This window comes from Pogoniulus pusillus, chromosome 30 (assembly GCF_015220805.1).
Source record: "Pogoniulus pusillus isolate bPogPus1 chromosome 30, bPogPus1.pri, whole genome shotgun sequence".
Lineage (NCBI taxonomy): Eukaryota > Metazoa > Chordata > Aves > Piciformes > Lybiidae > Pogoniulus > Pogoniulus pusillus.
Genome location: NC_087293.1, coordinates 2,635,944 through 2,662,945, shown reverse-complemented (window position 1 = coordinate 2,662,945; position 27,002 = coordinate 2,635,944). Strand labels below are relative to the sequence as shown.

Genomic DNA, 27,002 nt, shown 5'->3' with positions numbered 1-27,002 from the left:
TTCCTAGTAGTAGGAAAAGGGGGAATGGTTTATCTGAGGGAGCGTTGGGTTAGACTGGATCCTAAAAGAAGTTCTGCAGTACAAGAGTGGTGAGACTCTGGAATAGGCTGCCCAGGGAGGCTGTGGATGCGTCCTCCCTGGGGGTGTTCAAGGTCAGATAGATGTGGCTTGGATCAGACCAGTCTAGTTGAGAGGTGTCCCTGCCCATGGGAGGGAAGCTGGAGTAGATGATCTCTGAGATCCCTTCCAACCTGAGCCATTCTATGATTCTCTGTATCTTAGTAAATTCCATGGACTACAAAGTCTTTTCTCTGACTGATGGATTTCTTCTGTGTTTTGTGCTCCATCTGTCTCAAGAGAGGGTGTTAAAAATGACAGTAGTCATTGTGGCCAAGGTTTTTGAAAGATGCTCTGACATTGTGCTTTGCTTCAAGAAGTCCAGTTCACAATTCTGGGGTGGAATGGTGGCAGCCCTGCGGTGTCCGAAGCCTTTCCTTACAAAGGTGCATACTGTGTCATTTCAAGAGGAAATGTTACAAAAGAGGAAGAGTCAAACGTTGCATTTCTGCCTAGCAGCAAACTTCTCTTAATCCTACCGTGTAGAGTGGTTTCTGCACACATAGTATTTTCTGTCCACACCTGCATGAGAAAAGAGGCCTTCAGATATTGCAGCTTGTGCCATTTGATGAGCCCTCCATAGCTGAGTGCCTTCTCTGCAGAGCAGCAAGTGTGTGCCTTCTCTGCAGAGCAACAAGTGTGTGCCTTCTCTGCAGAGCAGCAAGTGTGTGCCTTCTCTGCAGAGCAGCAAGTGTGTGCCTTCTCTGCAGAGCAGCGAGTGTGTGCCTTCTCTGCAGAGCAGCGAGTGTGTGCCTTCTCTGCAGAGCAGCGAGTGTGTGCCTTCTCTGCAGAGCAGCGAGTGTGTGCCTTCTCTGCGGAGCAACAAGTGTGTGCCTTCTCTGCAGAGCAGCGAGTGTGTGCCTTCTCTGCAGAGCAGCGAGTGTGTGCCTTCTCTGCGGAGCAACAAGTGTGTGCCTTCTCTGCAGAGCAGCGAGTGTGTGCCTTCTCTGCAGAGCAGCGAGTGTGTGCCTTCTCTGCGGAGCAACAAGTGTGTGCCTTCTCTGCAGAGCAGCGAGTGTGTGCCTTCTCTGCAGAGCAGCGAGTGTGTGCCTTCTCTGCAGAGCAGCGAGTGTGTGCCTTCTCTGCAGAGCAGCGAGTGTGTGCCTTCTCTGCGGAGCAGCGAGTGTGTGCCTTCTCTGCGGAGCAACGAGTGTGTGCCTTCTCTGCAGAGCAGCGAGCGTGTGCCTTCTCTGCAGAGCAGCGAGTGTGTGCCTTCTCTGCAGAGCAGCGAGTGTGTGCCTTCTCTGCGGAGCAGCGAGTGTGTGCCTTCTCTGCGGAGCAACAAGTGTGTGCCTTCTCTGCAGAGCAGCGAGCGTGTGCCTTCTCTGCAGAGCAGCGAGTGTGTGCCTTCTCTGCGGAGCAGCGAGTGTGTGCCTTCTCTGCAGAGCAGCAAGTGTGTGCCTTCTCTGCGGAGCAGCGAGCGTGTGCCTTCTCTGCGGAGCAGCAAGTGTGTGCCTTCTCTGCAGAGCAGCGAGTGTGTGCCTTCTCTGCAGAGCAACAAGTGTGTGCCTTCTCTGCAGAGCAACAAGTGTGTGCCTTCTCTGCGGAGCAGCGAGTGTGTGCCTTCTCTGCAGAGCAGCGAGTGTGTGCCTTCTCTGCGGAGCAGCGAGCGTGTGCCTTCTCTGCAGAGCAGCGAGTGTGTGCCTTCTCTGCAGAGCAACAAGTGTGTGCCTTCTCTGCAGAGCAACAAGTGTGTGCCTTCTCTGCGGAGCAGCGAGTGTGTGCCTTCTCTGCAGAGCAGCAAGTGTGTGCCTTCTCTGCGGAGCAGCGAGTGTGTGCCTTCTCTGCAGAGCAGCGAGTGTGTGCCTTCTCTGCAGAGCAGCGAGTGTGTGCCTTCTCTGCAGAGCAGCGAGTGTGTGCCTTCTCTGCAGAGCAGCAAGTGTGTGCCTTCTCTGCAGAGCAGCGAGTGTGTGCCTTCTCTGCGGAGCAGCGAGTGTGTGCCTTCTCTGCAGAGCAACAAGTGTGTGCCTTCTCTGCGGAGCAGCGAGTGTGTGCCTTCTCTGCAGAGCAGCGAGTGTGTGCCTTCTCTGCAGAGCAGCGAGTGTGTGCCTTCTCTGCGGAGCAACAAGTGTGTGCCTTCTCTGCAGAGCAGCGAGTGTGTGCCTTCTCTGCAGAGCAGCGAGTGTGTGCCTTCTCTGCAGAGCAGCGAGTGTGTGCCTTCTCTGCGGAGCAACAAGTGTGTGCCTTCTCTGCAGAGCAGCGAGTGTGTGCCTTCTCTGCGGAGCAACAAGTGTGTGCCTTCTCTGCAGAGCAGCGAGTGTGTGCCTTCTCTGCAGAGCAGCGAGTGTGTGCCTTCTCTGCAGAGCAGCAAGTGTGTGCCTTCTCTGCAGAGCAGCGAGTGTGTGCCTTCTCTGCAGAGCAGCGAGTGTGTGCCTTCTCTGCGGAGCAGCGAGTGTGTGCCTTCTCTGCGGAGCAGCGAGTGTGTGCCTTCTCTGCAGAGCAGCAAGTGTGTGCCTTCTCTGCAGAGCAGCGAGTGTGTGCCTTCTCTGCAGAGCAGCGAGTGTGTGCCTTCTCTGCAGAGCAGCAAGTGTGTGCCTTCTCTGCAGAGCAGCGAGCGTGTGCCTTCTCTGCAGAGCAGCGAGCGTGTGCCTTCTCTGCAGAGCAGCGAGTGTGTGCCTTCTCTGCAGAGCAGCAAGTGTGTGCCTTCTCTGCAGAGCAGCGAGTGTGTGCCTTCTCTGCAGAGCAGCGTGTGCCTTCTCTGCGGAGCAGCGAGTGTGTGCCTTCTCTGCGGAGCAGCGAGTGTGTGCCTTCTCTGCAGAGCAGCAAGTGTGTGCCTTCTCTGCAGAGCAGCGAGTGTGTGCCTTCTCTGCAGAGCAGCAAGTGTGTGCCTTCTCTGCAGAGCAGCGAGTGTGTGCCTTCTCTGCAGAGCAGCAAGTGTGTGCCTTCTCTGCAGAGCAGCGAGTGTGTGCCTTCTCTGCAGAGCAGCGAGCGTGTGCCTTCTCTGCGGAGCAGCGAGTGTGTGCCTTCTCTGCAGAGCAGCAAGTGTGTGCCTTCTCTGCGGAGCAGCGTGTGCCTTCAGCAGCTCTGCTCTTGCTAGAGCTGCAGACATGGTGATGTTCTCTGCTTTCTGCAGCTGGTCCTGAGCCCTCACGTTTTATCAGTGTGTTTCTGTGTCCAGCAGTTGGGCCATAACCTGATGCCACTTCCAAAAGTCTGTTTCCAGAATTACTCTTCAATGTCAGTCCTTTGTGGCAGAGGTTTTCCTTCAGCTCTGGAGACATCAACAGAAGCGGCCCTCTGCTTTTACCTGCATCTGTGTGCTGGAGGTCAGAGTGGCTCCTCCAGCTGGGCAGTTAATGGTAAATACTCAGTAGGTGCTTGCCTCTGCTGGCTTTGCAGGTGCTGTGAGCAGTCTCTGTTCTGGAGGCCCTGCTGGTTTCCATTTTCAGATGGTAATTAGGAAAAAAAGAAGCAAATAGGCCCAAGCTATTAAACCAATCCCACCCCAACCCCAGATCTATCAAACTGATAAGTGCTAATAACCTTCCTCTAATTGCTTTCTGCTGAGATCACCCAGACGTTTTTCTTTTGCCTTGCACGTTGCCTTCCATCAGTTTGCTCATTGTTGATGTGCTTCATATTTGTGCTGCCCCTCCTGGGAGAAGTCACAGCTTGATTAGAGCAGACACTGAGTTCCTTACTGAGTAACGTGTGCGGAGTTAATGGCGCTCTGCTGCCGCGCTCGGATGCTGCGGGCTCTGCCCTCCTGAGAGCACTACAACTGCTCTCAGCTCGGGGGCAAGAGAGAAGCTAAACTTTTCTTCCTGGGAATGGCACTGGAAATAGAGCAGTGGGCACGTTAGGAGGTACAGGCTCCTGCTGTCAGGAGTGCTGTGGTTACAGACTCACAGGTTGCATTGGGTTGGAAGGGACCATCGAAGGTCATGTACTCAGGTAGTGACAGGACTGGGGGGAATGGAGCAAAGCTGGAGGTGGGGAGAGTCAGGCTGGATGTGAGGAGGAAGTTGTTCACCATGAGAGTGGTGAGAGCCTGGAATGAGTTGCCCAGGCAGGTGGTTGAGGCCCCGTCCCTGGAGGTGTTTGAGGGCAGGCTGGATGGGACTCTGACCAGTCTGATCTAGGGTAGAGTGTCCCTGCCCATGGCAGAGGGGTTCAGAACTAGATGATCCCTTCCAACCCTGACTTATTCTGTGATTATCCAAGTCCCCTGCAGTCATGAGAGACACCTCCAGCTATGTCAGACTGCCCAGGGGCACACTGAGTCTGACCTTGGAATGTCTCAAGAGATGGGGCCTCAACCACAGTCCTGGGCAGCCTGTTCCTGTATTTCACCACCCTCATTGTGCAGAACTTCCTCCTGATGTCCAACCTAAGTCTCTCCTGCACCAGTTTCAAACCACTGGCCCTCATCCTGTCACCACAGGCTATCACCTAAACAGCCATTGCCCAGCCTTCCTGCAAGTCTCCCCCAGGTACTCTAAGGCTTCTCTAAGGTCTCCCTGGAGTCTTCTCCAGGCTAAACAGCCCAAATTACTTCACACAAGAGAGGTGCTTTCTGATCCTCTTTGTGACCCTTCTCTGGACCCAATGCTCAGATTCTTCCAGGCTTCCTCCTGATGTCCAACCTAAATCGACCTTTCTCCAGTTTGAAACCATTGCCCTTCACCCTGCCACAGCAGTCCCTTCTCAACACTCCCTCCTCAGCCTTCCTACAGTCTCCTTCACAGGCTGAAATGCAGCAGTAAGATCTCCCTGGAGCCTTCTCCTCTCCAGGCTGAACAGCCACAATTCTTTCAGCCTGTCTTCCTAGGAGAGGTGCTCCATCTCTCTGATAATTTTGTGGCTTCCTGTGGATCCTCTCCAGCAAGTCCATGTCTCTCTTGTGTTGGGAGCCCCAGAGCTGGACACAGTGCTCCAGTACCATTTGTATTTTGACACTTCACAGATACCAAATTGAACAAAGTTTTGATTGGGAGATTGAGGGCAGAAGATTCAAAACTGCACTTTCATTGTTTGCTTTATCATTCTCCTGAGTGTTAGTTTTTCTATTTGGCACTGAAGAATCAAACTGTAGAATCATAGAATCAGCCAGGCTGGAAGAGACCTCCAAGCTCATCCAGTCCAACCTAGCCCCCAGCCCTAGCCAGTCAACCAGACCATGGCACTAAGTGCCCCATGCAGGCTTTGCTTCAACACCTCCAGGCATGGCAACTCCACCACCAACCTGGGCAGTCCATTCCGATGCCAATCACTCTCTCTGCCAACAATTTCCTCCTAACATCCAACTAAGACCTCCCCTGGCACAACTTGAGACTGTGTCCCCATGTTGTGTTGCTGGTTGCCTGGCAGCAGAGCCCAACCCCACCTGGCTACAACCTCCCTTCAGGTAGTTGTAGTGAGCAATGAGGTCTGCCCTGAGCCTCCTCTGCTGCAGGCTGCACCCCCCCAGCTCCCTCAGCCTCTCCTCACAGGGCTCTGCTCCAGGCCCCTCCCCAGCCTTGTTACCATTCTCTGGACACCTTCCAGCACCTCAGCATCTCTCATGAATTGATGAGCCCAGAACTGGATACAGTACTCAAGGTGTGGCCTGACCAGTGTGGAGTACAGGGGCAGAATAATCTCTCTTGTCCTACTGGCCACACTGTTCCTGATCCAAGCTAGGATACCATTTGCTCTCCTGGCCAGCTGGCCACACTGCTGGCTCATGTTCAGCCTGCATCAGCTGTTTCAAACCAGTCAAAGGGACTTCATAGCAAATTGAAACCTTTCTTTCCTCCACCAGGTAAATACCACTGTCCAGTGCTGTTTACTGTATTCACCAATAACTCCCACATTGTGGCCATCAGGACAACTGGGAATGTGTTTGCCTATGAGGTAGGTTCTCTTCTGCATTTTGTTATTAATAATTGATATTTGATGTGTTCCACTCAAGATCAGAAAAAGCTTTAGACAGAGAGGTAACTCCTGTTCTTGTTCTACAGCCAGGGAAATTAAAGCACCAGGAAAGGAACTGACTTCACAAATTGGTGTCCAGCTTTTGCTTCAAAAATGAACAACCCTGGAATATGATTTAAAAGCTCTTTTCCAAACCTTTGCCTAAGTTAATCTGCAAGCACTGAATCTTCTAGGCCAACTTTTATGTGCTCCTCACTTGAACTAACAGGCAGTTTTTCTGTTGTCTTCTTTCTGATACAGTCATCACAAACCCACATTTGCTTCATTTCTGTTTATTACAATTAATAATAATCCAAAAAAGAGTATTTTAGCTGGAGCTGGAAGCTGACAGAATGCCTTAATGGACAGTTGAACTGCATTTAAATTTGTGGTTTGTGCAAACCCAGGTAGCAATTTAGTTGTGATTTGTTTGTATAACCCTTACTGTAAAAGCAAGGATCATTTCTTTTTCAGTAGCAAGTAAAACCTTCAGTTGGTGGATCCATATCCAGTGCTGCAACAAGTCTGAGCAGTGAAACTTCTGCTTTTTGAAATCTGTTGCTGAGAAATTCCAGTAGGACTTGCAGGCACTGAGAGTGAAGCCACTGCAATCAAGGAAGAGGCTGATTTCACCACGGTTTTGAAAGCTGGCTCCTTTGTGCTTGAACTGTCTTCATTCCAGCTGTGAGAGCAGTCAGGATTAGGTTAAAATAGAAAGTATTTTCTGTTCCTTCTGAAAGTCTGATGCTTTGATTGCTGTGTTTAAAAGGCAAGAAGGAGCTTAAGAGCAGTCTTTGTTGCAGGTAGACTTCCGTAGTCCTCTCTCTGAATGATGCATTTGTTTGTGATGAAAAGCTTTTGTTCCACATCTATTCTCACTGTGAAATAACACTCTGCTGCTTTGTTTAGCAACATAGAATCTTTAAGGTTGGAAGAGACCTTTAAGATCCCTGAGTCCAACCATAACCCAACTCCCATGACCACTAAACTCTATCCTGAAGCACCACATATTCAGCTTCTTGAACATCTCAAGGGATGGTGACTCCACCACCTCCCTGGGCAGCCTGTTCCAACCCCTCACCACTCTCTCAGTAAAGAAGTTTTTCCTAATGTCCAATCTAAACCTCCCCTGGCACAACTTAAACCCATTTCCTCCCATCCTGTCACTGGTACCTGGGAGAAGAGGCCAGCACCAGCTTCACTGCAACCTCCTTCAGGCAGTTGTAGAGAGCAGTGAGATCTCCCTTAGCCTTCTCTTCTCTAGACTAAACACCCCCAAGACTAGGGGGAATGAAACAAAGCTGGAGGTAGGGAGATTCAGACTGGATGTGAGGGGGAAGTTGTTCACCATGAGAGTTGTGAGAGGCTGGAATGGGTTGCCCAGGGAGGTGGTTGAGGCCCCATCCCTGGAGGGGTTTATTAAGGCCAGGCTGAATGAGGCTCTGACCAACCTGCTCTAGGGTAGAGTGTCCCTGCCCATGGCTGGGGGGTTGGAACTAGATGATCCTTGTGGTCCCTTCCAACCCTGACTGATTCTATGATTCTAGCTCCCTCAGCTGCTCCTCATACAATGCCCTTCAAACCCCTGCCCCGCTTTGTTGCTCTTCACTGGACATGCTCCAACCTCTCAATGTCTTTCCTATCCTGTGGTGCCCAGAACTGAACCCAATGCTCAAGCTGTGGCCTCGCCAGGGCTGAGTACAGGGAGACCATCACTTCTCTAGTCCTGTTGGCCACACTGGTTTTGATCCAGGCCAGGATGCTGTTGGTCTTCTTGGGCACTTGGGCACACTGCTGGCTCACGTTCAGCCATCCACCAGCACCCTCAGATCCTTTTCCCCTGGACAGCTTTCCAGCCACTCTGCTCCAAGCTTGTATCATTGCTTGGGGTTGTTGTGACCAAAGTGCAGGACCCAGCACCTGGTGGTGTTAAACCTCACTGTGTTGAGCTCAGCCCACAGATTGAGCCTGTCCAGATCTCTCTGTGGTGCCTTCCTTCTCAGGTGACCAGAAGTGTTGCAGCAGGCTGGGTGCAGTCTGGACAGAGTGTGAGGGAGTAACACAACTGTTGTACAAGCTGACCTGGGACACTGGTGTGTTCCTGAGGGGTGCTGACAGTGGGGCAGACACGACCCTGTTGTTAAAGCTCCCTGTCTTATACCATCTGTAAAATACTTAACTTAGAAAGCTGCAAGTAAGGGATTCTATTTTGGCAGCACTTTAGTGATGAATTTGGTTAACATGATGTGTCTGACCTTAGAATGCAGACTGAAAGGTTCTTTTTTTTGGTTTGAAACAATGAACCACTAACAACTGTGGAGGTTTGTAAGTATGAAAGACAAAAGCTTCTCAGCTGTTAAAGTCCACAGTGAAAATACTGCAGCTGCCAGCTGAAGCTGAAGGCTGAAGTTGTTGGGTTTTTTATCATTTGTACTTTCAAATTGTATTGGTTTCACATATTTACTTGTAATGTTCACATATTCTAATCTCATCTTTTAATGGCTCTCTCTTTTGCCTGGCTGTTAGGCAGTTGAGCAGCTGAACATAAAACCAAAGAGCTACAAGGATCTCTTGACTGATGAGCCCTTCACAAGGCAAGACATTGTCACACTGCAGGTAAACTTTTCTCTCTGCTGCCTGTCTTCCTGTACAGCCTTTTTGCAGGGGGTGAAATGTTGCTGTTAACACCATGACAGCAGGACTCTGGAATCACTGAACAGAGGAACACTCTGTGTGTGTGTGTCTTGGGTGTGAGTAGAAGGAGAACTGCTGTATTTAATTAGCTCTCACAGATTCATAGGATGGTTTAGGTAGGCAGAGACCTTGAAGATCATCTACTTCCAAGCCCTTTGCCATAGGCAGGGACACCTTCCACTAGCGCAGGTTGCTGAAGGCCTCATCCAACCTGGCCTAGAACACCTCCAGAGAGGGGGCATTCATGACCTCCTGGGCAACCTGTTCCTGTGTCTCACCACCCTCACTGTAAAGAATTTCTTCCTCATCTCCAGTCTAAATCTGCCCTCTTCAAGCTTGAATCCATTCCCTCTCATCCTATCACTCCAGACTCTTGTACAAAGTCCCTTCGCAGCTATCTTCTAGCCCCCTTCAGGTACTGGAAGGCTGCTCCAAAGTCTCTAAAGCCTTCTTTTCTCCAGACTGAACAGAGCCCCAACTCTCACATCATGTCTCTAGGTGAGCCACAAAGATGTAACTTAGAGCTTGACAGATCTCTAGAGTGCTTATTGTGTGCTTTGTAGATAAGAACATTGTTCAGCTTTGTAAACTGAAGGAGGTAAAAAAAAGCCACTTAATGCACTGCACAACACCCACTGCAAACTCCACTTCTCCTATTCAAATGCTGCCCTATCCTAGCTTGTTTTGCTGAGGCCAGAACTCAACCTGAAGTGGTATGACCAGGATGGGCATTAAAATTGCTTATGTGTGTGTGTGTGTGATTGGAATCTCTTGTTATTTTGTCGTGTGAATTGCTGAAAGACAGACCAGTTGTCTCCTCTACGAGCTCTCTTGTTGACAGCACTGCAGGCAGCATGGTGGCTTCACACTGCCAAGCTCTGCCACCTGTGGCTTTGTTTGTTAGCCAGAGTTCCTGACTGCAATCTGCTGTGTTTCAGTTTGTTGCTCCAGAGCTCTATCTCAAACCTTATTTCTCTTAAAAACCTTTCGATTCCGTGTTGAAATTTCTCACTGTTGTTTTCCCACTCCCCTGGTGTAATTTGAGCACTGTGGTAGCTGAGAGAGCTGAAATTGAGAGTGAGATGGTAACACTGGCCCTGCTGTTTGGCAAAGAAGGAGATCTAAAGGAAGTTGCTTTAAAAAACAACCCATACTTTGCTTTGTAAGTAAGAGCTGAGGAGGGCTGTCTGTAATAGCTGTGTTCACCAACAAAGAGTAGCATTTCCAGGGGCTGGCTCTGAATGTCCTAGGAAGCAGCCAAGGTACCTGTGTTTGGTAGTGCAATACAATGTGGTGAATGGAGAATTTGAATTATGTCTGTTTGTAGTTTATTTGTCCCTTCACATTCTTCTTTATTTTGATACATAAAGGGTGATCCTGCAATGGCCAGGGATGTTCCTTTATCAGAATAACTAATTACTTCAAGCTTGACCTCTCTCTTCTAATGTCTGATATTAAAAGCAAGACCAGAAAAAAAAAGTTTGCTCTTTCCAGAAGAGAGAAAATGACATAAAATTGTTTGATCTGTTCTCTGTGCTAAGCATTATTCAGACACTAATCATAACCCATCCTTGGAGCTGCTGGAGCAGGTCAAGAGGAGGGACACAAAGATATCAGAGGGCTGGAGCTGGAGCACCTCTCTTATGAACACAGGCTGAAAGAATTTGGGCTGTTCAGCCTGGAGGAGAGAAGGCTCCAGGGAGACCTTACAGCTGCATGGCAATCTTTGAGGGAGACCTGCAGGAAGGCTGGGGAGGGACTGTTGAGAAGGGCTTGCAGTGATAGGATGAGGAGCAGTGGTTGGAAACTGGAGCAGGAGACACTTAGGTTGGACATCAGGAGAAAGTTCTGCACAATGAGAGTGGTGAAATACAGGAGCAGGCTGCCCAGGGCTGTGGTTGAATCATAGAATCAACCAGGTTGGAAGAGACCTCCAAGATCATCCAGTCCAACTAGCACCCAGCTCCATCCAATCAACCAGACCATGGCACCAAGTGCCTCAGCCAGGCTTTGCTTGAAGACCCCCAGGGACGGTGCCTCCACCACCTCCCTGGGCAGCCCATTCCAATGCCAATCACTCTCTGTGTGAAGAACTTCTTCCTAATATCCAGCCTATACCTACCCTGGCACAACTTGAGACTGTGTCCCCTTGTTCTATTGCTGATTGCCTGGGAGAAGAGGCCACCCCCCACCTGGCTACAATGCCCCTTCAGGTAGTTGTAGACAGTAATAAGATCACCCCTGAGCCTCCTCTTCTCCAGGCTAAACAGGCCCAGCTCCCTCAACCTCTCCTCATAGGATTTGTGCTCCAGGCCCCTCACCAGCTTTGTTGCCCTTCTCTGGACATGTTCCAGCACCTCAACATCTTTCTTGAATTGAGGAGCCCAGAACTGGACACAGTACTCAAGGTGTGGCCTGACCAGTGCTGAGTACAGGGGAAGAATAACCTCCCTTGTCCTACTGGCCCCATCCTTGGAGACATTCAAGATGAGACTCAGTGTGTCCCTGGGCAGCCTGATCTATTTGGAAGTGTCCCTGCTGCCTGCCAGGGGATTGGACAAGATGATATTTGAGAGTCCTTTCAAACCCAGTGCATCTGTGAATCTTCCCTGGCGAGCACCATCTCAGCTGGTCACTTTGATTTTAGTGATAGTTATTTCTGTCCTGTTGCTTTTAAGTTTTCTTGTTCTAAAGGACAGATTCATTTGGATTTGGAAGTAAAGAAAGCAAAATCCTAACTTTAGTTACTACTGAAATTATCTTTGATCTGTGATGTCCTTCTCTTTGTACAGGAATCCACAGTGCTTGCTGCACTTCTGTAGACAGAAACTGCTTTGTTCCCTGTTGAAATGCAGATGTCCTGGGGTAGAGCATGGCAGGTTTTCATCAACATATGGCAACATTGTCAGGCCTAAGGGCAGGAGGGAAAGACTAATACCATATCCTGGTGTGCAAGATGCACTACCAAAACTGGAATGTAGTTGTTCAGGCAAAAGATGTCAGGGGTTCTAGTTGATTATCTTGCTGACAGTGGCAGAAATACTTGTGATGTGATTCCATATGAAACCCTTCCTAGTCAGCAGCAGTCATTGTTATGACTGTTTTTTAGACTAGAGCTCTTTACCCTCAAGTTGAAATTTCTTTTGCTTAGCTGTTTGACCTTACCACAAACTCAAGTCAAGCTTTGCATCTTCTACAGGGCAAGAGTTCACTTTTTTCCAACTACCTGAGGGGTGGTTGTGGCCAGGAGGAGGTTGCTCTCTTCTCTCAGGTGGCCAGCACCAGAACAAGAGGACACAGCCTCAGGCTGTGCCAGGGGAAATTTAGGCTTGAGGTGAGGAGAAAGTTCTTCACTGAGAGAGTCATTGGACACTGGAATGGGCTGCCCGGGAAGGTGGTGGAGTCGCCGTCCCTGGAGCTGTTCAAGGCAGGACTGGACGTGGCACTTGGTGCCATGGTCTGGCCTTGAGCTCTGTGGTAAAGGGTTGGACTTGATGGTCTATGAGGTCTCTTCTAACCTTGGTGATACTGTGATGCTGTGATCTTTAGAGTTTATCCTTATTTCAGCCCTTTTTTCTTTCTCCTGTATTGCTTTGTATGTCTTGTAAATGGAATATTGCTGTTGTCTTTTGACTGTTTCTTATAACTCTTGGGCCCCTCACTACAATAAGGGCATTGAGGTGCTGGAAGTAGGGCCAGAGAAGGGTGATGAAGCTGGTGAAGAGCCTGGAGAACAGGTTTTGTGAGGAGCAGTTGAGGGAACCAGGGGCATTTAATCTGGAGAAGAGGAGGCTGAGGTGAGACAACCTTGTTGCTCTCTACAGCTACCTGAAAGGAGGTTGTAGTGGGGGGTGAGGGTTGGGCACTTCTCTCTAGGAACAAGAGGTAGGATGTGAGGAAATGGCATCAATTTGCACGGGGAGGTGTTTAGATTGGATATTAGAGTCTTTACAACAAAGCTGGTGAGAGGCCTGGAACACAAACCCTATGAGGAGAGGCTGAGGGAGCTGGGGGTGTTTAGCCTGGAGAAGAGGAGGCTCAGGGGTGACCTCATTGCTGTCTACAACTCCCTGAAGGGACATTGTAGCCAGGTGGGAGGTGGCCTCTTCTCCCAGGCAACCAGCAATAGAACAAGGGGACACAGTCTCAAGTTGTGCTGGGGTAGGTACAGGCTGGATGTTAGGAGGAAGTTGTTGGCAGAGAGAGTGATTGGCATTGGAATGGGCTGCCCAGGGAGGTGGTGGAGGCACTGTCCCTGGAGGTGTTCAAGAAGAGACTGAATGAGGCACTTAGTGCCATGGTCTAGATGACTGGCTAGGGCTGGGTGCTAGGTTGGGCTGGATGATCTTGGAGGTCTCTTCCAACCTGGTTGATTCTATGATTCTATGATTTACTGAAGGCATTGAAACAGCCTGCCCTGGGAGGTGGTGCAGTCCCCATCCCTAGAGGTGTTCAAGACACGTGTGGACATGGCACCTGGGGACATGGTTCAATGACCGCAGTGGTGTTAGCTTGACAGTTGGCCTCGATGATCTTACAGGTCTTTTCCAACTGAAGCAATTCTATGATGCTGTGATTCTCTTACCTTGGAAGATGATCAGCTCAGCCTAACTTAGCATCCCTTGCAAGTATCATGAATATGCTACCAACTGACAGGCAGCTCAAGTACTTGAGGGTTTAGTAGTTATACTCAATGGCAAGGTATAATGTAGAGCACTTGGATGTCTGTGGAGACAGTGTATCTGCAAGAGCAAGGCTGGTGCTGTTGAAGCTTATTTGCAGTGTTCTTACCTCCCTTTTCTGTTTCCCATTCTGCTACATTACTGTTCCTTGTTGCAGTTGTTTTAAAGGTAGCTTTGAAAGAGTTTTGACATCATAAGATTCCATTAGGCTGTGATTCAGAACTAGGTGATTCTTTCAGTCTTGTGTCTTACAGCTTTGCAGATAGCTTTCAGTCTAAATGTTTAATCTGATTTGAAGTTCTCTTCCAAGTAAATTTCTCATTTAATCTTTGTGACAAAATCTGGTCAACAGTCTGGTAGAAATGATTATTATTCATTAGTGCTACTGTCAATTCTCTGTCTGCTTCAGTCATATGTTTTGCAAATTATTCCTTGTATAATGATGTGGGACTCATTAGCAAGCACATAAATAAGTATAATCTGGATTCCCTCATGTAAAAGTGGGCAGGCTGAAACAAGCACAGAGTGAAACAGGCTCAGGTAGTGCTTAGCTGGCAGTCCTGTGGACTTCTTCCCATTGCAACAAGTGTGAGTTGAGGAGAGCAAAGTAAGGATGCTGCAATACCCTGATTTCATAGAATCATAGAATCAGTCAGGGTTGGAAGGGATCGCAAGGATCAGCCAGTTCCAACCTTCCTGTCATGAGCAGGGACACCCTACCCTAGATCTGGCTGGCCAGAGCTCCCAGCCTGGCCTTAAACACCTCCAGCCATGGGGCCTCAACCACCTCCCTGGGCAACCCATTCCAGCCTCTCACCACTCTCATGCGGAACAGCTTCCTCCTCACATCCAGCCTGAACCTACCCATCTCCAGCTTTGCTCCATTCCCCCCTAGTCCTGTCACTCCCTGCTATCTTGAGAAGTCCCTCCCCAGCTTTTTTGTAGGCCCCCTTCAGATACTGAAAGGCCACAAGAAGGTCACCTAGGAGCCTTCTCTTCTCCAGACTGCACAGCCCCAACTCTTCCAGTCTGTCCTTATAGGAGAGGCTTCACACCCTGTTTGGTAGGAGGTGTTTGGAGGAACTAAGAAGAGTTTCCCCTTTAGCTCTTCATGCTGCATTGTGTTTCTGTTCATAAACCAGAAGCCACAGCTTTCACATGTGTAAGATAAGGCACAAATTATTCCTCCTCTGGAAACTCTTAGGAGCTATTGCTGGGCTGCTTGCTGGCAGAGGAGGGGAGCTAGTGAGAAACGTGGCTCTGCTCAGTGGCAGTGCTTGCAGGTAAGGCAGAGGCAGAGGTGGTCTGTTCCTTTCCTCCAGAAGAATGGCAATAGCTCCTCCAGCCCTGTTGTGCCAGCGGTGATAGTCACAGTCCTCTGATGGCAGCCTGCTGAGAGCTTTGCCTGGTAGATGTGCATTAACGAATGCATTTGCTTTGCAGCACAGAAGTGGGGTGGGGAGTTCCTGGATAAATAAACAGACAAAAAGGAAAGCCTGGGTAGAATGCAAACAAGTTTGCTGCAGCTAAAGGGGAAAAAAGGCTCATACTGTTCTGTGCTTCCTTATGGCAGTGTTACTGTTTCTGTATAACCTAATCAGCCGTGAACCAGGCGAGGTTCCCGACAAGCTGTTAAACACCACTGGCATTTGTGGCAGGAAGCATAACTAATGAGCAAAGCTGGAGGGAGCTGAGCTGCACTCTGTTAATTGATAGTTCACTCCTCGGCTATTTCTCCTTCATTCTTTGTGTGACAGAAGGTCAGAGCAGATTTCCTCTCAGTTGTGGGTGAGGGCTTGTTGAGGGCAAATCCTGCATTGATGTGTGCACAGAGTGGCTGGTGAAGAAGTGACACTTGGGGCACAGAGGCAGCATATGAGGGTAAGAGTCCCAAAGATAATTAGGGATGCAGCATGGCCAGCCACATGGCAAGAGGAATCAGGCCCCAAAGAAATCACATGGTGTAAAACTGTGCCTCTTTTAACCTGCTTTTTCAGTGGGTTGTGTGTATGATGCTTAATGCAGCTTAAGCAGTTTGCCTACCTAGGTGAAGTTTTGCCCTTCAGCTCTGCCCCAGGTGGCAGAATGTGGATTGCTACAAATCACAGCATCACAGACACATTCAGGTTGGAAAAGACCCCCAGGATCACCAAATCCAACCTTTATCCCTGCTTTACAAAGTTCATCCTTAAACCATATCCTGAAGCACCACATCCAAACGACTTTTAAACACCTGCAGGGTTGATGACTCCACCACCTCCCTGTGCAGCTCATTCCAGTGCCTGATGACTCTTATTGGGAATTTTTTTTTCCTAATATCCAGTCTGAACCTACCCAGTGGCAGGTTGAGGCCATTCCCCTCTTGTTCTATCACTGTTTACCTGTGAGAAGAGCCCAGCAGCAGCCTCTCCACAAGGTCCTTTCAGACAGCTCTAGACAGTGAAGAGGTTTTGCCTCAGCTTCCTCTGTTTCACATTAACCATCTCAAGCTCCCTCAGTTGCTCCTCATCAGATTGGTTCTCCAGGCCCTTCACAGCTTCCTTGCCCCCCTCAACACTGACTCCAGCACCTCTCCATCCTTCTTGTAGTGAGGTGGCCAAAACTGAACACAATACTCAAGGTGTGGCCTCACCAGAGCCAGGTACGAGAGGACAATCACCTCCCTGCTTCTGCTGGATACAGCATTTCTAATACAAATCCATTTGTCTCTATTGATATTAATACACAAGTCTTGATTTTTCCTTCCCTGGAAAGGGTAAGCAGCCTTTCTTCCTCCACCTTTTGAGGTGGTACATTTATGTGCAAGGCCCTCTACTGAATCCCAGTACCTTTACTCTGCTGCAGAAAAAAAGTGAAAAACTTAACTTTCTTCTTGCTGATTTGTGACTTGCCTGTCTGAGAAGGAAAGCAAAGCCCAGGAAGCAGAAACTCAGGCAGATGCTCCTGCATATGGACTTCAGATGTGCCATGGACTTTGCAGTGTACCCACCAGACCTTGAGTGATCGCATCAAAATCTCTGAACCCCCTCTGAGAGCTCAGTGTTTGTCTTACTAGGTGAGAAGATATCACTGTGTTTTCACTTTACTGTGGAGAGAAAGGTGGGTTTTGCTTCTTCTCTCATTCCTGTCTTCATGGACACGTAGGACGAGGGAGGTTATTCTTCCCCTGTACTCAGCACTGGTCAGGCCACACCTTGAGTGCTGTGTCCAGTTCTGGGCTCCTCAATTCAAGAGAGATGCTGAGGTACTGGAAGGTGTCCAGAGAAAGGTGATGAAGCTGGTGAGGAGTCTGGAGCACAGCCCTGTGAGGAAAGGCTGAGGGAGCTGGGGGTGTGCAGCCTGCAGAAGAGGAGGCTCAGGGCAGACCTCATTGATCTCTACAACTACATGAAGGGAGGTTGTAGCCAGGAGGAGTTGGTCTCTTCTGCCAGACAACCAGCAACAGAACAAGGGGACACAGTCTCAAGTTGTGCTGGGGAGAGGTCTAGGCTGGATGTTAGGAGGAAGTTGTTGTCAGAGAGAGTGATTGGCATTGGAATGGGCTGCCCAGGGAGGTGGTGGAGTGGCCGTGGCTGGAGGTGTTGAAGCAAAGCCTGGCTGAGGCACTTAGTGCCAAGGTCTGGTTGACTGGCTAGGGCTGGGGGATAGGTTGGACTGGATGATCTTGGAGGTCTCTTCCAACCGGGTTGGTTCTATGAATCTATGACTTCTGTCTGGGAAAGCTCCAGCTCCTGATTACTAAAAAGTATTTGGGAGGAGGCTACTTACATCTTCTGCAAACACACTGAGCCTGTTTCCATGCAGCTTGTTGACTGTCAGAGAGCAAGGCTGAAATTATCTCTTGATACATACATAAACATGTGTGTGAGGCAATAAATAATGGATACACCTGAGGGATGGTATCAGAGGATAGAAAAGTGGTTAGAAAACAGGTCCAGATTTCCTATTCCTTGGCAGTTCTATGCCAGTAAGGCAAGACAAAGATAGAGGCTTTTTTGACAGTCCATGTCTTGATGCTTGGAGTTTGAATGGGTTTATGCCTGGTAGAATTTCTGGAAATGACTTAGGTGTCCTGGGCTGATGTTTTGACCTTTCTATTCTGCAGAAGAGCTTGAGAAGAAGATCTTGAAGTCATTACAGGAAGAGTATTAAGGACTGTTTAATAATAGTGCATTGCAACCTAGATCACCAGCAGGCATTCCTTGGCTCTCTTTAGCAAAAGGTCAGAGTTGTGCAGAAAGTTGCCCAGAGATGGTATAAAGACTCACAGTTAATGGACTGTGTGGTTTTGCTGTTTTCACAGGTTGGATTAGAAGGGACCCTCAAAGGTCATCTTGTCCAACCCCCCTGCAGTCAGCAGGGACACCTCCAACTGGATAAGGTTGCCCAGGGCCATATGGAGCCTGCCCAGGGATGAGGCCTCTACCACATCCCTGGGCAGTCTGTTCCAGTATTAAACCACTCTCATTGTGCCGAACTTCTTCCTCGTGTCCAACCTAAATCTATCCTGCTCCAGTTTCAAACCATTGTCCCTCATCCTGTCACAGTAATCCCTTCTCAACAATCCCTCCCCAGCCTTCCGGTAGGTCTCCTTTAAAGATCGAAATGTAGCTCTGAGGTCTCCCTGGAGCCTTTTCTTCTCCAGGCTGAGAGCCCCAATTCTTTCAGCATGTATCTATAGGAGAGGTGCTTCAGCCCTCTGATTGTCTTGTTTGCCCTTCTTTGGACCAGCTCCATCAGGCCCATGTCTCTCTTGTGTTGGGGGCCCCAGAGCTGGACACAGTACTCCAGGTGAGACCTCAGCAGAGCACAGCAGAGGGGCAGGATCCCCTCTCTCCATCTCCAGCCATGCTGCTTCTGAGGCAGCCCAGGCTGCTGTTTGCCTTCTGGACTGCAGGTGCCCATTGCTGGCTCCTGTCCAGCTTCTCACCCATCAGCATCCCCAGTTCCTGCAGGGTTGTTCTCAATGTCATCATCCCTCAGCCTGGATTGATATCTAGGATCGCCCTGACGCGGGTGTGGGATTTTGCCTTATTGAACCTCATGATTCTTCTCAGCCTACCTCTGCAGGCTGTCTAGGTCCCTCTGGATGCCATCCTGTCCTTCAGTCTTATCAGCCACACCACTCAGCATGGTATCATATGCAAACTTGCTGCAGGTGCCTCAATCTCACTGTTGATCTCATTGTTGAAGGTACAAACTGCACTGATTCCAACAGAGACCCTTGGGGGGACACCACTTGTCACCCACCTCCATCTGGACATCAAGCCATTGACCAGTACCCTTTGGATGCAATCATCCACCAATTGTTTACCCACTGGACAGTCCACCCATCAAATCCCTATCTTGAGTAGTCACTCCACAGAGTTTTCATAACACCACTTGCTCTTCCCCCCCCCCATTTTTTATTCTTCCTATATGCAGTTGTCAGCACAGATGGGAACAGTTGTGAGTGCCACAACTTGCTAGGAGGTTTATTTGGATTTTGAAATGCATTGCAAATGTTCACAGAGCATGTGCAAATCAGGCACACTGTTAAAAATAGAAGGAGATAGCTAAGGAGAAGGAGAAGGAGAATTTGCATAGATCTGAGGCCAAACCACAGAAGGAAGGAAAGAACCAGGGGGTTGCAGCTCCTCGTTCTTTCTTCTCACAGTGTGCACATGCAGCCCAGACAGGCAGCTGTGTCCTGGGCTGCAGCAAGAGCAGTGTGGCCAGCAGGGCACGAGAGGTGATTCTCCCTCTTTACTCTGCTCTTGGCAGACTCCACCTGGAGTACTGTGTGCAGTTCTGCAGCCCCCAACACAAGAGGGATATGGAACTGTTGGGGTGAGTCCAGAGGAGGGCCGTGAAGATGCTCAGAGGGCTGCAGCAGCTCTGCTCTGAGGACAGGCTGAGAGAGTTGGGGCTCTGCAGCCTGGAGAAGAGAAGGCTTTGAGGAGACCTTGTAGTAGCTTTCCAGTATCCAAAGGGGGCCTGCAGGAGGACTGGGGAGGGACTATTGAGAAAGTCTTGTAGTGACAGGACAAGGGGTAATGAGTTTAAACAGGGAGAGGGGAGATTCAAACTAGAGGTTAGGAGGAAGTTCTTTAGAGTGAGGGTGGTGAGACACTGGTACAGGTTGCCCAGGGAGGTTATGGGTGCTCTCTCCCTGGAGGTGTTCAAGGCCAGGTTGGATGAGGCCTTGAGCAGCCTGCTCTAGTGGGAGGTGTCCCTGCCTATGGCAGGGGGTTGTAGCTGGATGATCCTTGAGGTCCCTTCCAACCTAGACCATTCTATGATTCTATGATTAATAGATTCAGCTTAGCTCTGTTAGTAACTTATGTAGGCAAAATATGTGTAATGCTATGTTTGGAAGTAAACTCGAGATCCCTAAGGGCCCTCCTGTGAACAGGCTCATTGCTGATCTTGCTTGGGGTTGATTATTTTCTATATTCATCTTTCTGTGGTTTGGGGAGCATGGAAGTCTCTCCCTGATCACTTTTTCTTGTGCTGTCTGCCCTTCACACCAGTCTGTTGCATGCAGTGGGTGCCTGCCAAGCTCTCTGACATGTGGTTTGGTTTTTTGCTTGTTATTTTCAGGATCCAACAAACCTGGATAAGTTCAATGTGTCAAACTTCTTTCATGTCAAGAACAACATCAAAGTAGTTGATCCAGGTAAGGAGGAATTGAAGGTAGGCTGAGAAAACACCAACCCAAATGCACAAATGGTATGGAATTGACACTGGATGGATCCCTCAGTGGCTCTTGGTAACTTTGAAGGCTTCTTGGAAGCATGAATAATTTGCTGAAACTGTCCCTGTCACATCACAAGGTGTCCAGAAGTTTTGAAGCAAAGGCATGGTGCCTTGAGAAATCATTAACTTCTCTATTGAGTGTTGTGCAAACATGGGAAGCCTTCCATATCCTCTAGGAATAGGTAGAGGAGGAAAAATGATTTGCCCAAATGTCTGTTAAGCATATACCAGAACCAAGATGAGGAAACCTACATCTCGTTGCCTGGCTGCCAGGATCTCTTCCATGTGTATCAGCAGTGTATTGTCCATTGTGCCAGGCTCTGCTAGGTAATGCCCACTGACAGGACAAGGGGCAGTGGGTAGAAGCTGAGGCACAGGAAGTTTCATGTAAACATGAGAAGGAATTTTTTCACTGTGAGGGTGACAGAACACAGGAACAAGCTGCCCAGGGAGGTTGTGGAGTCTCCTCTCCCTCTCTGGAGGTATTCAAGACCTGCCTGGATGTGTTCCTGTGTGATCTGCTATAGGTGCAGCTGTGACCTGTAACAGATCCTGCTCTGACAGGGAGGTTGGACTGGGTGAGTTCCAAGGTCTTTTCCAGCCTCTGACATTCTGTGATGGCAATGGACATCCTCCAAATTAGAGATCATAGAACAGAATCATTGAATCAACCAGGTTGGAAGAGACCTCCAAGATCATTCAGTCCAACCTAGCACCCAGCCCTAGCCAGTCAACCAGACCATGGCACTAAGTGCCCCAGACAGGCTTTGCTTCAACACCTCCAGGTATGGTGACTCCACCACCTCCCTGGGCAGCCCATTCCAATGCCAATCACTCTCTCTGGGAAGAACTTCCTCCTAACATCCAGCCTATACCTACCCCGGCACAACTTGAGGCTGTGTCCCCTTGTTCTGTTGCTGGTTGCCTGGCAGAAGAGCCCAACCCCACCTGGCTACAGCCTCCCTTCAGGTAGTTGTAGTGAGCAATGAGCTCTGCCCTGAGCCTCCTCTGCTGCAGGCTGCACACCCCCAGCTCCCTCAGCCTCTCCTCACAGGGCTTTTCTAAATCTTTTCTGAAGTATTCCCACCATTATTTTAATAATACAAATGATTTTTTTTTCTTTCTGGATATTTATGCCATTTGCTTCTCAATTATTTTGGGGTGGTTGTTTTTTTGATAGCTAAGTGCTTAGTAATATCTGTTAATATTAAATTACTGAAGGGAAAAACATTCTCTCCTTTGCCCCTGAGATTTCCTTTAGAAGTGTTTCTAATGAGATCTAATTGCTGGTTCTAAGCAGGATGTGTTTTTCTGGTCCTTATTATGCTCATTTCTGTTGTTTTTTTTAAAGCTACTAGTTCTGCAAGCAAGCAGCTCTCCTGTTTACTCACTAAAAATAAGCTCAGAGATGGATTATTTAATATTCAGTGAATAGTAGATGTGTGAAGACAGAGAATAAGTGAATCTTGTGAAAAACAAAGGAAATATAAAACCTTAACTTTAAAATAAAGTAAAATAAAATAAAGTAAAATGAAAGAAAGTAAAATAAAATAAAGTTCTGTCCCACTTCTATCACATTTGAGAGGTGATTGTGGCACTTGGAATCTGTTCTGATAAGATCCCACCTGGAGTACTGCAGCTCTGGGGCTTTTACCACAAGAAGGACATGGACCTGGTGGAGTGAGTCCAGAAGAGTGCCATGAAAATGGTCAGGGGGCTGGAACACCTCTGCCACAAGGACAGGCTGAGGGAGCTGGGGTTGTTCAGCCTGAAGAAGAGAAGGCTCCAGGCAGACCTAATAACAACCTTCTGCTATCTGAAGGGGGCTGCAAAAAGGCTGCAGAGGGACCTCTTGCAAAGGCCTGCAGTGATAGGATGAAAGGCAATGGTTTGAAATGAGAGAAGATCAGATTTAGACTGGATGTTAGGAACAAATTCTGCATCATGAGTGTGGTGGAACAGGTTGTCCCAGGAGGTAGTTGAGGCCCCATTCCTGGTCAGACTTGGCAAGGCTCTGGGTGACCTGCTCTAGTGGAGGATGTCCCTGCTGACTGCAGGGGGAGTGGACTGGATGACCTTTGGAGGTCCCTTCCAACCCAAACCATTCTAGGATTCTGTGATGGAACAATCCCAACAGGAGATCACAAGGCAGGCCATTCATTGAGGAGACAAAGAGAGGAGTTTATTTCATGCCCAACTCTGTGTTGCTTTTATTGTTCTGTACAAAGTAGTTTACAAGACTTGCATGAATTTAAAGGGTTTCTTGTGGTTTCAAAGACATTTTTGCAGTAATTGATTTGAAGTTGTGTTTTTTCTTTGTTGTACTTCACCATACTGGCATTTATTGTGCTGTATTTCAAGTTATGCTGTTGTTAGTGCTATCTATTACTATTTGTTAGTGTTTCTGCAGGAAGAAATGCAGTTCCTAGACCTTTGTATTTAATAAACAAGCAGAAATAGCAGCTGGAAGATTGTCGTGTAACTTAGATATGTAACAAACCAAAGGAGAACAAGGTACAATTTTGCTTTTAACTCTGAATGGTTTAACTTTGTTTTATCCAGATGAAGAAAAAGCAAAATTGGATCCCTCTTACTATTTGAAAAACACAAATACAGAGACCAGGGAGACCTTACTGGAGCTTTATAAGGAGTTCAAAGGCGATGATATCCTGGCAGCCACCATGAAGGCTCCTGAAAAGAAGAAAGTGGATAAGCTGAATGCTGTAAGTTGACTTAATTTGTAGCTTGGCACTGACTGACTTCTTCAGGAATGGTACTGGATGCTTTCCATCTCAGAGGCCATATTGCAGTACAAACAGACACTACTCCTTCTGTTTGCTGTTACATGGAAGTTTGTCATAGGTGAGAGTGTGAGAATCGTGTTGGGATTTCCTTAGAAGCACATTGGATGTGTCAGTGAGCTTCTTTTTGTTAAATCACTGTCAAGGAGCCTAAACCTTTTAGACATGGAGCACAATAAAAAGGAAGACTCTCTTTTGATGTGCTTATGGTGTATGTGTTGTTGGCAGAACCTTTTTTTCCCAGGTTGTGATCTCTCCCTTTGAATTTGTTTATCGTCGCTTCATGCAGTTACTGGCAGAGAGAACACACCTTAAGGCCAGAGCAAGTGAATCATTTCTCATCTGGGCAAATATATAAATCATCCACAGCTGCTCCTCCAGTTTTTTCCCACTGGAATTCAGAATTTTTAGTGAAATATTTTAAAGCCTGTTTTTTCCAGGTGCATCTTACTGTGTGTTCATAGTTGTCAGGAGAAACAGTTCATCTCCACCTGGGTTTTCTATGTCAGAGGCTGTTTGAGATGGGCAAGGTAGAGTAGTCTTTCCTTCAGTAACTGTGGAGTGGGTGCATGTCTCCATGCTTTGATTACACTTACTTCAAAATGAAGTGTGATGCAGCATATGGCTTTGAATGAGGTTTAGTGACTGAGGAACATGGGTGACCAAGGAGTCACAGGCTGGATGGGTGGGCAGAGGCCAATGGGATGAGATTTAACAAAGCCAAGAGCAGAGTTCTGCACCTTGGCCACAACAACCCCAAGCAGCGCTACAGGCTGGGGACAGAGTGGCTGGAGAGCAGCCAGGAGGAAAGGGACCTGGGGGTGCTGGTGGGTAGTAGCTGGACATGAGGCAGCAGTGTGCCCAGGTAGCCAAGAGAGCCAATGGCCTGTATCAGGAGCAGTGTGGCCAGTAGGGACAAGAGAGGTTATTCTTCCCTTGTACTCAACACTTGTCAGGCCACAACTTGAGTGCTGTGTCCAGTTCTGGGCTCCACAATTCAAGAGAGATGTTGAGGTGCTGGAAGGTGTCCAGAGAAGGACAACAAAGTTGGTGAGGAGCCTGGAACACAAACCCTATGAGGAGATGCTGAGGGAGCAGGGGGTGTGCAGCCTGCAGGAGAGGAAGCTCAGGGCAGACCTCATTGCTCACTACAACTACCCGAAGGGAAGCAGTAGCCAGGTGGGGTTGGTCTCTTCTGCCAGGCACCCAGCAACAAGGGGACACAGTCTCAAGTTGTGCCAGGGGAGATCTAGGCTGGATGTTAGGAGGAAGTTGTTGTCAGAGAGAGTGATTGGCATTGGAATGGGCTGCCCAGGGAGGTGGTGGAGTCACCATCCCTGGAGGTGCTCAAGAAAAACCTGGATGAGGCACTTAGTGCCATGGTCTAGTTGACTGGCTAGGGCTGGGTGCTAGGTTGGACTGGATGATCTTGGAGGTCTCTTCCAACCTGCTTGATTCTGTGATTCTATGATTTGCCCCTTTGTCAGGGCATCATAGTGCTACAGGAAAACAAAGGATGCTTGGCAGAAAAAAAAAGAGGTGAGAGACAATGTGAGGCAAACTCTGTATGTTGGAGAGTCAGAGAGTCAGCTCAGAGTGTGGATGAGTGTAACTGTAAACCTACATGGGTGCAATCTAACCTTGTGGTTTTTTACAGGCATTACCCCAGAGTCACCAACCACATTGCTGAATTTATTAGAGCTCTGTAATTTGCTACAAAATCCCTGTGTGAGGCTCACCTTTCCTTTTGCAGGAGAACTGCAAAGCTCAGAATAGACATTGGGAGCCAAGGGACAGTGCCTCTGCGTGCAGAAGGGCCATGTGTGGGAGGGGGGGTGGTTTACTTTCCACCACAGCATTGCTGTGGTTCACTGGATTTTCCTTCCACTTGCTCAGCAACATTGGGAGAATTGTACAGATGTCTTGCCAGAAGCACTTCTTTCTTATCTCCACCTGTGGACATACAAATAAAGTCCTGTAATAGAATCCTTGCGCAACAGCATATTGAACTGTCATGGAAGCAGAAAGCTCCTTCAACTCCCAAACTAGAGCTCCATCAGAGCAGATGTTATGGGGAGAATTATTGCTGCATCATACCTTTGTTTGTTTAGGAGCTAGAGCAGAAAGTCTGCCTTCAGCAGGATGGAGGGGGTCAGTCTCTTCTCCCAGGCAACCAGGAACAGAACAAGGAGACACAGTCTCAAGTTGTGCTGGGGGAGGTATAGGCTGGATGTCAGGAGCAAGGTCTTCACAGAGTGATTTACCATTGGAATGGGCTGCCCAGGGAGGTGGTGGAGTTGTCATCCCTGTCAGTGTTCAAGCAAAGCCTGAACGGGGCACTTAGTGCCATGGTCTGGTTGATTGGCCAGGGCTGGGTGCTAGGTTGGACTGGATGAGCTTGGAGGTCTCTTCCAGCCTGGTTGATTCTATGATTGGGATGACATTTGTGCATCTCTAGTACTTCTCTAGTATTTTGAGTTGACAGCTTCTTAGATCTGATGTCTTTTTCTCCTTTCTCTTTGGGAACAGGCTCACTACTCCACTGGAGCAGTAAGTGCTTCCTTCACCTCCACTGCAATGGTGCCTGAAACTACCCACGAAGCAGGTACTAGAACAACCTAGCCATGAGCTTGTTATTTACTTGCCAGCTTTAAAGTGTCCTCTCTAGCACATGTACATTTATGAGGGCCAAAGGCATGTATTGATAATTGGTCAGTAATGAAACCATGGAAATGTATTCCCTGAGCAAATACATCCTTACTTTTCAGTGAGCTCATTCTGGAAATAATGGAGCAATTATGAATTAATTTCAGCTTTGATTGGCAGTTACTTAGGTTGAACTGAAATTAATGAGGTATTTTCTATGCCTGAGGACCACAAAATGGGATATCCACTTATGTAAATTAGGAATGAAATACAATCTCTCCTCAAATAGCATACAAAATCTTTACCACCCTTTTGGCTTCACCCAGGATTGATTAAAAATCCCCTCCTGGGCAAACCAAGAAGCCCAGAAGGGGCTGAGAGCCATACCCTCTCTCTCCCATACTGACAAACAATCAGCAAAGCTGACTTGTTATCTGTTAGTGGAAGATATGAGAGCAGAGCAAAGGGGAAATGAAAACAACAAGGGCTCTGAGGCAAAAGAGAGCAAGTTGTTTATACTTTGGCTTTTTATTCCTCTTAGCAAACCACTGAATGATACTGACTTGATCATTATTTTCTTTTTACAACCAATGATCTAATTTCTCTCAGAATATTCCAGTTAGCCTCAAAGCAGCACAGTGGTAATAACTTTTAATTTGCTGCTTTTAGTGCAGTGAACTTCTCCTTTTGTTTTCCAGCCTAAACACAAATGTATAGAATTTATTTAGTGTTAATAATGATTAAATAGCTGAGCAGTGAATATTCCAAGTTGGAAGAGAAAGGCCTAAACCTCCTTCCAGGGGAGGTTTAGGTTGGATGTTGGGAGGAAGTTCTTTCCTGAGCAGGTGGTCAGGCACTGGAACAGGCTGCCCAGGGAGGTGGTGGAGTCACCATTCTTGGAGGTGTTTAAAAGGAGAGTGGCTGTGGTGCTTGAGGCTGTGGTCTGGTAATGAAGGATGCTGGGATGAAGGTTGGACTGGCTGATCCTGGTGGTCCTTTCCAACCATAGCAATTCATAGTGCTGAGATGTTGTGCTGAGGGATTTGGTTTGGTCAAGGACTTGTCAGTGTGAAACTAATGATTGGACTCAATGATCTTGAAGGTCTTTTCCAGTCTAAGAAGTTCTGTGATTCTGTCTAGCTTTGGGCACTAACATGGAGCTGCCACATGCTTAGGCAAAGATTGAGTACACTGCCACAACTGCACTTAGCAAGCTGAGTTCCTTTACTTGGTGCTAGATTACAGTGGTCTGCAGGTGACTCTGTGAGTGTTGAAAATGCCTAACTGGACATTATGACAGAATGGAAGTGGGAACATCCTAGATCCTTTGGTTTAACTTGCCAGTAATGTTTCCAGTAACAGCTTCATTTGTTTTCAGAGCTGGCTAGGTGCTCGTGTGTCAGCAATTTGTGCCTGACTGATGAGTACC

General features: G+C 48.3%; 1 protein-coding gene across 1 annotated transcript in view; it reads left to right on the top strand.

The window, feature by feature from the left end:
• Window positions 1–27,002, top strand: part of PPIL2 (peptidylprolyl isomerase like 2) — a 117,340-nt gene that overhangs the window by 29,837 nt on the left and 60,501 nt on the right. Inside the window, exons 7-11 of the mRNA XM_064168356.1 lie at window positions 5,861–5,952; window positions 8,539–8,628; window positions 19,971–20,046; window positions 22,689–22,849; window positions 25,457–25,532. Of these exons, the coding sequence (XP_064024426.1) occupies window positions 5,861–5,952; window positions 8,539–8,628; window positions 19,971–20,046; window positions 22,689–22,849; window positions 25,457–25,532 (495 nt within the window). The remainder of the gene's footprint in view (window positions 1–5,860; window positions 5,953–8,538; window positions 8,629–19,970; window positions 20,047–22,688; window positions 22,850–25,456; window positions 25,533–27,002) is intronic.